At 32.7% G+C, this 12154-nt stretch overlaps 1 protein-coding gene across 3 annotated transcripts in view; it reads left to right on the top strand.

Annotated features, from left to right (window-relative positions):
- The window catches only part of LOC127874885 (uncharacterized), a 33162-nt gene extending 23017 nt beyond the window's left edge, over window positions 1-10145 (top strand). For 2 of the 3 annotated variants that reach the window (XM_052419550.1, XM_052419551.1), the window contains exons 2-6: window positions 7691-7792; window positions 8183-8260; window positions 8408-8514; window positions 8647-8837; window positions 9130-10145. In XM_052419550.1, the coding sequence (XP_052275510.1) occupies window positions 8239-8260; window positions 8408-8514; window positions 8647-8837; window positions 9130-9133 (324 nt within the window). In that variant the 5' untranslated portion in view covers window positions 7691-7792; window positions 8183-8238 and the 3' untranslated portion in view covers window positions 9134-10145. Of the gene's footprint in view, window positions 1-7690; window positions 7793-7931; window positions 7997-8182; window positions 8261-8407; window positions 8515-8646; window positions 8838-9129 lie in introns of those variants that run through there. The other variant, XM_052419552.1, reaches the window with a different exon arrangement.
- The last annotated feature ends 2009 nt before the right edge of the window (window positions 10146-12154 follow it).

The raw sequence follows: 12154 nt of genomic DNA, 5'->3' as shown, positions 1-12154 counted from the left end.
AATGTTACCAATGTGTCAAACCAGGGCCTGGATTTTGAAATCTAGGACATGCATGGTCAGAAGATGTCATTTAAGATTATACATTTTTTCAAACACATACAAGTATCTGTAGCTGATGTAGATGTTATAAATAGTAAAATGCACTAAGTCAGAAGGCATTTGATAATTGATGTAAAATGCTTGCAGGAATAATATTTTAAGTTTAAGAAGGCATTTTCTTTTTGTTTTAAAGGATTTCTTTGAAAATTATATGTTTTATGAATTTTTTCGCAACAAGGGGAAACGCATTTAAAAAATATGTAATTAATTTTCTGACAAAATACTGGTACCATGAGTAGCATGAAACAATAATTTTTTTAAACATATGTAATTGATGAAGAATGATTGCAAAAATAATATCTAGGGTCCAATAAAGCATTTTTAGCTCGACTTTTATATATGAAATATATATAGTAGAGCTATCCTACTCACCCCGGCGTCGGCGTCTGCGTATGCGTGCAAATGTTAAAGTTTTCGTACTACCCCAAATATTTTCTTTGTCCCTTGACATATTGCTTTCATATTTTGCATACTTGTTAACCAACATGACCCCAACCTATAAACAAGAGCAGACAACTCTATCAAGCATTTTGTCATAATTATGGCCCCTTTCCACTAAGAATATGCAGCAAATGTTAAAGTTTTCGTACTACCCCATTTATTTTCATTGTCCATTGACATATTGCTTTTATATTTTGCATACTTGTTTACCAACATCACCCCAACCTATAAACAAGAGCAGACAACTATATCAAGCATTTTGTCATAATTATTGCCCCTTTTATACTTAGACTATGCATATTATTGATAAATCTATGTTAAAGTTTTCGTACTACCCCAAATATTTCATATATCCTTTGACATATTGCTTTTATATGTTGCATACTTGTTAACCAATATGACCCCAACCTATGAACAAGAGCAGACCACTGTATCAAGCATTTTGACATAAGTATGGCCCCTTTTACACTTAGAAAATTGAACATTTTGCTTAAATTGCCACAACTTCTTTATTTATGATCAGATTTTATTATTACTTTGACAAAACAACACTTACCTGAATACCACAATGGATTCCACCCAAACAATACCCCACGCCCCTACCAGAATCCCTCCCCCCAAACCTCACCCCCCAATTTTTTTTTTATATATCATCTAATAAATTACCCCACCCCACATTATACCCCCTCTCATCCCCACCCCCCCCTATCCCCCACCCCCTCAATTTATTTTTAACATCATCTAATAAATTACCCCACCCCACATTATACCCCCCTCTCACCCCCTACCCCCTCTACCCCCCCCCATTTTTTTTTCTCTTTTTTTTTGAAAGATCGTCTAATTAATTATTGAATATGAACAATTTCCCCATGATGGCTTACGTTATACTGTCAAGCACTCTAATAGTCCGAGCGCGCTGTCCTCTGACAGCTCTTGTTTATTTTAATAGGTTACTCTGAAAATTCAATTCACAATTTTAATCAGAAAATTCATATATAATGATGTTTACTTTTATTTTCAAGAAGCATAATGCCTCTTTTTATTTGTATTCAGCCACAAGTTCTTGCCGGCCACTTAAGGGTTATATGTTGCCTTTCTTTTACTAAATGAAAAATAATTCTACACTTTTAGACATTTCATAAAATATTTTATGTCGTTACAACACCCAAAGGCTAATAAATTTAGATATCAAGTACTTCCATACTAACAGGACTATTCTATGCGGGCAACCTAGCAACCTTGATTTGTTCATAACTTTCTATCAATCTGTTATATGTGTTATGAATCATTTGTTCGGAGAAAATTTAATGTTTGTTATAACTTTTAAATAATTCAATGTTCAAAGTGATATTGTTATTGACCGATAAACCAACATACTGATTAAAAGGGAATATTTTATTAATTATTTGCATTTTATCTTACATGAGTAATATTTGCCTAAATGTTTTTCAAACTATAGAGAAATCTATGTACAACGACGTTTATTAAAAAAAAACATTTATGAAATGGAAATTTAAAGATAAAAATAAATTATGTAAGTTTTATCAGATAATTTTGTAATAATTTCCAATATAATTTAGTGACTGAACATGTGGATGAATGAATATATTGGATGGAACGAACACTTGACTACACTTGAATTATGATTTTTTTTTCAATATTTTATGCAATTTAGTCTAGCCTTAATGCGTATTTATAAGCATTTATAGACAGTTCCCTCCCGAAAATCAAGGAATTATTACTTGTTATTCATTTGTGTAATGGTATACAATAATTTTGTGGTAGAATATTTGAGAAAAACATTAGAAACGAAACTTGTCAGTGATGAAATTTTCCATACGGTTACGGAAATTACCGATCGTTGGTTTCCGAAAAACAATTGTCGCGGTTTCCAAAAATATGATGGTTGTGCCGAAAAATTTTGGTGTTAATGAACATTACTGGTTTATATTTTAATTATTTAGATTCTCATTTGATTAATAGGTGATTTCTAGGCTGATAAACTTGAAATATGCAAGCTATTGTTTCGTTTTGAATATGTCTGTCGATACATCTGTACAATCGGTAATTTTCGTAATCACTCGTTAAATTGTAGCAGACACAAGTTTAAATAAAAATTCTTATGTTTTTCACAAATATTCTACCTCTTTCTTGCTAAAAACTAATACATGAATGATTTAAAAGTAATATTGCATCGTTTTCAGCCAGGAACATTGTCTATGACCGCAGAAAAAAAATTTTTATTTACGCTATTTGCTTTCTAAATAGCTTGCATGCGGCATGGCATTGCATGTTCCGCAAGATAAATATCTCGACATTATTCATTGGATGATTTCGGACTGTTTCATCCAATCAGAAAATAGCTTTTAAACGTAATTTAGACCCATGTTAGGAGAGATAATTAAATACCACTTGTTATACACTGCCAAATTGTGACATAACGAGTTGCCTCCCTTGTTTGTTCATGCTACTGTATTATTATGCCCCCCTTCGAAGAAGAGGGGGTATATTGTTTTGCACATGTCGGTCCGTATGTCCGTCCACCAGATGGTTTCCGGATGATAACTCAAGAATGCTTAGGTCTAGGATCATGAAACTTTATAGGTACATTGATCATGACTCGCAGATGACCCCTATTGATTTTGAGATCACTAGGCCAAAGGTCAAGGTCACAGTGACCCGAAATAGTAAAATGGTTTCCGGATGATAACTCAAGAACGCTTATGCCTAGGATCATGAAACTTCATAAGTACATTGATCATGACTCGCAGATGACCCCTATTGATGTTCAGGTCACTAGGTCAAAGGTCAAGGTCACAGTGACTTGACACAGTAATATGGTTTCCGGATGATAACACAAGAAAGCTTACGCCTAGGATCATGAAACTTCATAGGTACATTGATCATGACTCGCAGATGAACCCTATTGATTTTCAGGTCACTAGGTCAAAGGTAAAGGTCACAGTGCCAAAAAACGTATTCACACAATGGCTGCCACTACAACTGACAGCCCATATGAGGGGCATGCATGTTTTACAAACAGCCCTTGTTTCAAAAATGTTTTTATGTAGTAAACTTATATCGATATTTACAAAATTGATGCATATGAATGATAGACTTTACTGAAATCATTTAAATGATACTGAAGTCATGAAAGTGAATAAATACTGATAATTATTCAATATATTTTGCTTGATAAAATCATGTACATCTATATCAAATGAGATCATACTGTAACTTCAGTGATAAATTTCAGTGAATTAAATTAAATCCAAAATATAAGTAACTCCTATATCTCTCCCGCAGCGCGCACACATAAACATCCTGCTGTGAATCTATCCAGATCCAGATAAAAAAATATGATACATAATTATGTATCATATTGTTAAGAGGAGATGATTTTACCTCTGTTGTATCAATGTATTGTTTAACTTCTTTAATCAGTGTGTTTAAAGATATATAAATATAGCTCCAGGGTCAGTGCTTCAGGCAATGAATAGTTCATATCCTGATTTCTTTTTCTAATGGATATTTTAACTTGTTCCTACATTCAATACATTCAAATATATGTTAAGTAGTATCTATACACATTGGAAGATTAAATTTGTACATCAAATATTATTTTTAGTGTTAAAAAGATATAGTTCAAATATTCATACTAGATTAATTTAGAACCTTAGTCTTGTCACGGAGATCTAGAGTCCGTGGTCATGTGGTAATTAAACATTTTTAAATATAACCACTTTTATATGGAGTCCTGACCAGATCTCAAATGCATATCCCTTTTCTCTGTCACCCTGGTCATCTCCTATCAAAATGGCAAATTATATGCAGAACAGCAGCCAATTGAATAAATATCGATAACTCTTATCCAGCGGATAACTTTTGGTTATCTTCAATTTTAGGATATCTTTTTTGGTTAGCGATTGTATAAAGAATAGTTATCCAAAACGGTTCACGTTCCGGTTAAGTTTTGGATAAGATTTAGCCAAGATATTTGACGTCGGTTCTCTTTATCCAAATGAAGAACGCGCTGACAAAATGGCTGACATTGACATACCGAACGCTAGACGACCAAGACAATTTCGACGAATTGACAGATTTACGGAAACTGACGACCCTGAAGAAATACGACGACGATTTAGATTTACACCTGACAGCATCGACCGCATAGAACGACTGATCGGACAAAGACTTGAGAGACCAACTGGACGGAATCAACCCTTGACACCGAGGCAGCAAATATTGATAACACTGAGATTTTTTGCTTCCGGAATTTTTTTGCAATTAATAGGGGATACTATTGGGGTGGACATTGCCACGGTTTCAAGGGTAGTGCCCAGAGTAACTGACGAACTGTGTGACCTGAAATACCAAACAATTAAATTCCCGACGACGGACAGACATAAATCAATTATTATTTTTAGATATCACGTGACGAGTCGAATCTCAAAACGAGGTGGAACGTGACAACTTTCTTTTCCTATGTTATGCGAATGGTGGAGAATATCGAGCAGTTGACTTTATGTTTCACATTCGGGACGGTTATAACATTATTACAGTATGTGTTAAGTCAATAAATTGATAAATACTTCTTAAATAAACATTATAACAACCATAATAATAATTCAACTACATACTATCTAGTACAAGCAGAAAATATTTTTAAATTTTATCTCATCTTTATACAAATACGTATAACCCATTAACACATCAGAGTAAAGGTGGTCTGAAGACCTAACATCGATAATTGCTCAAAACAAAGATATATATATATAAGCCGCATAATAAAAAGTATTATATGATTATAATTCTCAAACGTATGGGTGTGTTGGTGTGCGCTATTTTTCATGAACTGTCGAACTTGTAAGCGGTGAATCAACCATAAAACAAAGCACTATAAACGTGAAGTACTTGACACTATTTAAATTGTATGTTAATTTTCTTTTACATTAAATAAAATTTATTTAACAGTGTATGACAATATTGAAGAATCATTATATACAAGTGAAGCACACGGACGTGGTGGAAATTGAACTGTCCAAATATGTATACTGTCAGATAACAGAGTGAGACTAGCGGCTGCTCGATTGATGTTACGTAATATTGATCTCGTTTTCGTTGCGCTAATACTAATTCAGTATTGGCCAAACTGTAAACGATGAAAAGAGACAATATGGTATACCACTTAATTTAAGTAATGGTGATATCAATCTCATGAAACATGTGCACGAACACAACCGTGTATGAACAAAGAAAACAATGGCAATTAGTAATGTATGCTTTGAGAATATGATCAGGTTCGTGTTGTTTCATAAATATCCTTTGGAAATGCAGCGCGGCAAATTTTTATTTATTAGTGCATACATTATTAGATAAACACATGTCCATTTATGAATTGTTTGATGTATGTTTATCATGATATGTTTTTAGCTTATTATTTGTTTACCAACACAATACACAGATGGTATATACCATTATGTTTTTTTCGCAAAGTGTTTCATATTCGAGGCGTACAATATCAGATCGGTGTCAGACGACAATATTATATATTCGTAGCATTCAATAAAAACATCACCTGTTTCAAGTAATTGTTTCCAATGATGAGCAGACACGCATGTGCTACAATGCTCTTATGTTACATAGGACATTTTTAGATTTCTATATGATATATCATATAACTGTTATGCAACATATGTGTATAGATTATTGGGATGTCGCATTATATCAAATATCACCAACAAATTGTCTATATATGATTGAATGTTTGTATTGTATTGTATGTAATTGAGACTAAAATAAAGAATAAATCTTCATGTCTTACTCTTCACTACGATGGTTATTCACAAAAAGCCTCTTCGATTCCTTTCTTAGGCACACCATCATAATTATAAGTTTAATAAAGAACAACATATCAACTTCTTATGCGGTCCCAATTGTTTTATTCCGTTCAGTTTTGTATCACTTATTCTAGTAAATGTACATAAGGAACGAATGTAATGGTAATTTTTACAAAATCTTATACATCTAATATAGCAACAATTAAGTATTTGACTTTTAATAACTCTAAGAAATGACAATGCAATACCACTACCACGAGAAGACACGATGGTATCATAAATTATGTGGAAATGACCAGACATCCGCAACATTTGGTTTATGACCCCTTGTTGTTATTTAGTATGTGTCGGCACAGTATCTGATTATAACGAGATAATGGGTTTGTGCTGAACACAGGGACAATTAAACAACAGATATACGAATAAACAAGATTATTGATAGATCTTTGATTAAACACCGCGATAAAAAGGCTCAAACTAACAGTGTCAAAATTTGTGCAAACATGTGAATAAAAACAAGTACTTTAATCAAGAAAATGTTTACAATGTATTGACACCTAAAATGGGAAGTAGATATTTACTGACGATGTCATCTTGTGTTGACAATATCGTAACGTCAAAAGTGTGATGGTTTGAAATTAGATGCGGCATTGCGTGGTATAATAAACGGCATCACGTTCCGCCCCGTTCTGGAATTCTGCGAGTCACGTGACTTCGCGCTCTTATCGATTTTGGCTTATTGTGAAAAGGGTCTATTATGACATTTTTCTGATAAAACTTAAGTTAGTAATGCTTATTTAAAAAACATACAACATAGATGTTGTATTTTGGTTAAAAACATGTGAATTTTAGATTTTGTTAGAGAAAAAACAATACTTTTGAAAATATTCACTTTTAAACAGTGTTTTTGTGTTTATTAGTCTATATGATATATTTTTCAATGATTATATCAAAATTACTTCAAAAGATTTATGTTTTCCTATAAAAATGTTGACTAAACAGATTGATAGGAAAGATACAGACAAATTAGTGGTTGCTAGGGTGTTCGTTGTAAATTATTTTGCCATACTTTTGTTGGAAAGATATAAAATGTCTAAATAAATATCTCACTTGTGGTGAAATTATTTTCATTCAGTAGAAAAAGTCAATTTCACTCTTAAGTGGATGAATATACAGTAAAAGAGGCTACAAAGAATTATTTTCTTGCTACATTTTAATAATAAGATGTATCATACTATTTGAATGATTTACTGCACCGGAACATCTATAGTTAAATAGCATACATTATATTCTATGTAATCATATTTCAGGTGTATTCACCAGCATAAATGCCACATGGCCTGGACGTACTCATGATGCTCATGTTTTCAGAACCTCAGTACTGTCTGATTATTTGGAAGCCCATCATCATGGTAAGCGCATATTCTAAAATGGATTTTTTTTTGTAATGCGATTTCATTTATTGTTGTGCATGTTCCTGTTTCTCATTTATAAATGTATACTTATAAAAGGTTATTCGCCGTGGCGTAATGGATATGGTGTCCGCCTAGCGAACTGGATGTCATGGGTTCGAACCCCACTGGGAACGTTCCTTTGATCTTCCCCAAAGACACCAAGTACTGGTTATAGTCCCAGGAAACGGACTCGAGAGCGTTTATATAAGCCTACAGCTTTCGATGCAATCGAGCTAAAATAAATAGGTTTAAACTAAAGGTTATTGTAACAAAATGGATGTGAAAATAAATTATATACATTTAGAAGAGGATCATTCTGTAATTGTTGTTTAATTGTTCTGTTCAAAGGTTTGGAGGATGGAATTGTGTTGGGGGACAGTGCCTACCCATGCAGAAAGTTTCTCATGACACCTTACCTGCATCCTGGTGAGTGCTTCTCTGTTGAACACCTTATCCATTTACCGGTCTTTACAAAATACATTGTACTGAATCTTTTCTTATAACACATGTCTAAGTTCATTTTGATGTTATATGTTTGAAATTAATATTGTAACTATAGCATATTTACACCAGGATCCCCACAGCAACAGATGTTCAATGACGCACATGCAAAGACAAGAAATGTTATCGAAAGAGCATTCGGTGTACTGAAGCGGAGGTTTCATGTCCTTCATGGAGAGGTATTTATTAAGTATAAATGTGTTAATAAGCACTATAACATTTATGTTTAATATTATGAAATATCTAAAAATATGCACTAAATTAACTTATTTTAATTTAAAAATGTTTAATAATGTTCTTTAAACATTTAGGTACGAATGAAGCCGGGCAAGGTAACAAAAATAATTCTGGAATGTGTAGTATTGCACAATCTCGCTAAGGCATGGGGTGAGAGGGAGGCATTACCAGAGGAAGAAGACCCTCAACCTCCACCACTTGTCCAGCTTGAGGGTAACCCTGACGGGCAGGCTGTCAGGGATGCAATAACTGCAAACTATTTCAGGTTTGAAAATAATTCATTCAATGCAAAGAATACATTAAACAAATATTATGACTATGTGCAATAAATTTGTTAAAAATATTTTACTAAACAAGTAAAAGGCTGTTTAAATCTAGCTTTACAATGAACAATAGCATTACATTAATAAGCAATGGACAATAATTATAATATTAATAATAATATTGAATATTAAAAAACCAATTATAACATAAATAAATAATAATATTTATAACAATATTAATAACAAAAATAATGAGTAATAACACTAATCATCAATAAATAACATTAATTGCAGATGAAGACGGACGGACATTGCAAGGCACCATGGGTGACTTGATCTATGTATGGCGTAATAGTATTCAGAATGATGTACGGCCATAGACAAAACAAGTCTTAAAAATGTGTGTTCATTTACATCTGATAAAGACAAAACAAGTCTATAAAATGTGTGTTCATTTACATCTGATAAAGACAAAACAAGTCTTAAAAATGTGTGTTCATATATATATAGTTTAATAAGTTTGATTATTTTCCCTGTGCATAATTATAGAGATCCATTATGTTTACATTTAACTGGCAACTAGGTCAGCCATCAGCTGATTGAACAGATGTATTTAAATATAGGTCAGGAATTTTCTCACGCACCTTGTAAACACTGTCTACTACTGAGTGTCTACTCTGGTGGAGAGTGTACTGCAGTAATTTAAATTTGCTGGTATAGGCAAAGGTGTAAATTAGTAAGAATAACTTACTTTATTTACATTTTTGTGTTTACTGTGAGATGATTTCATGGTCATCCATATAATTTTAAATAATTACTAAATGTTAAGTCACTTGTTTGTAAAACCTTGCAAGAGTTAGATGTTGTAGTTGGCTATTTTTAATTGCCACTTTCTACACTAAGTCTTGGTCACTGACCAGCATTCACATATATTAAAAACTTGGAACTTTGAATTCATATTATAAATCGATAGGGAATTAAATTGCTGTATAATGAACTCAATAAAACATTTATTGAGTTTATTAGAGAAGTTTGGCATCTGTTTGGGGAAATTTTGGTCAGATTATAGGGAAAAAAGTTACTTTTTGCCGTTAAGAAACAACCTTTTTTTAACTTTTTGCATTTGGGAAACAGTCTGTAAGAGGCTGTAATTTTGGGCAAACAAAATCACTGATTTCAAAATGTTAAATTTTGTTTTGTATAAATGTGTAAGTACATTATTACTATTGTTAAAGCCATGTTTTGATGCATGTACACCTATAAATAAATAATACTTGATTTATTGAGTGATAAATTGTTATGTAATGTCATTTGTGTGTTTTTCTTAATGCTCCATATTAATTGCTTATCATTGTTGGATGCAAGTGGACATTAATGACAAGCTATCTAGCTTTCCTTGACATGTTGCTATTACAAAGTCATGTATTTAAAAATAGTAAACGTAACAATATAACTTTCCATTTACTGTTTTATCATCTTCGAATGGACGAATATCGTCAGCAAAGTTGAGGTAGTCTAATTTGTAAATACATGAACATCATTGAAATATATAAAAAAAAAGATTTATAAATATATTTAAATATTATAAAAAGTAACAATATTATGTTTACCCCTTAAGTAGCCTCATTTGCCTTGGCAAACTGACCTTTATACACAATAAACTTTATACACAATGGTTGAATAAAGTACTTCAGAAAGAAATTGACATCCTTTTCACATGGAAACACTTTGACAGTCATGGAAAAAGAGCCTGCACAAAACAGATCAAAAATACTTTTTATTTGTGGATCATCCCATATCTTGAAACTCTATGTGCATAAATATCTCAAGTCTTCATGAAATCAGGACAAAAAAATGTTTTTTAAGTCCTAAATTGACCTGGCTATAGTAATCAGATTATTATAAGCTCAATAAGTCTATTTATATCATATGCTTTGTGTATTGTAAACATACACACAATATTGCAGGTACATGATAGCAATAAATAATAACAAAGCCATCAATACTATAAAGGTCAATGGCAAAGCCTGTGAGAAAAATTTGAACACGTTGAGTGTAATCGCACACCGTGCTCATGGTGAGCTTTTGTGATCGCTTTATGGCCGTCGTGAGCCGTCAACATTTGCCTTGTTAACTCTGTGGATGCCACGTTTATATTCCAGTCTTCATAAAATTTGGCCAGAATATAAGTCTCAATGATATCTTGGATCAGTTCGAAAATGGTTACAATTGATTCAAAATAGAGCTGTAACGATTCGGTTCGATGAATCGAAAAACCGGTTCAACGCCGCCGATTCGATTTCGATACCAATACGGCAAATTTCGATTCGATTAACTGCAATCCCGATTGATCCGCATTTTAAACCTTACTTTCCAAAACCGTCGTCTTAACGCTCTTGTCATTTGTAATACGTATTGTGATTGGTCAATAGCCAATATGGATCCAATGAATGAATGAATGAATAACATGCTGAGCATTACAGCATCCGGTAAAATGGCTTCTTCAACCATACCGAAAGACGCAATGTCAAAATTAAAATTAAAAGTATTTCGAACATTTCGGGTTTTCGTTTTTTTTTTACTAAACTGTGTGCATTCTGTTAAGAAGTCAACTGGATGTTGTTTATATACTTACATTTTTGTTTGTTGTTGTTTTCTGTTAAATGCATGTGCATTTTATATTATTTAAGAATAAATCAACAGGATGTTGTGTTCAATAAATGTGTTTCTCATAAAACAATGTTGACCCCTATTGATGTTCAGTTTGTCAAAAACTAGGTCAAATGGTCAAATTAAAGAAAACTTCCTTTACCTTTCTACAGGTCACATTATCTTCCTGATTTTCACGAAAATTGCTTACAATGTCCATCTTAATCAAATCAAAAGCTGAATTTGCAAGTTGGTCATGTGCAGGCTAAAGCTAGGTTACAACTTAGTCAAATCATACACAAGTTTTTGACACTATAGAAGGCGTTTTGGGTGAGCGATACAAGGCCATCTTGTTTTAGAACAGCCTGTAGTAAGAAAGGGAAGGTATTGTATTAGTTTCAAAAGTAACATTGTATTGTTATTGGAAGTTACTTAGAAATAACATGATGTCATAGTTTTGGTTATTTTGCTCACTTGTTATGATGTGACAAGGTGAGCTTTTGTTATCACTCTTTGTCTGTTGTATTTATGCCCCCGTTAGGGTGGCATATAGCAGTTGAACTGTCCGTCAGTCAGTATGTCAGTATGTGTGTATGTGTGTATGTCAGTCTGTCCGTCAGTCCGAAAAAAAACTTTAACATTGGCCATAACTTTTTCACTATTGAAGATA

This window comes from Dreissena polymorpha, chromosome 3 (genome assembly GCF_020536995.1).
Source record: "Dreissena polymorpha isolate Duluth1 chromosome 3, UMN_Dpol_1.0, whole genome shotgun sequence".
In the NCBI taxonomy this organism is placed as follows: Eukaryota; Metazoa; Mollusca; class Bivalvia; order Myida; family Dreissenidae; genus Dreissena; species Dreissena polymorpha.
Note: the sequence above shows the minus strand (reverse complement) of the source record. Positions and strands in the feature narration are given on the sequence as shown.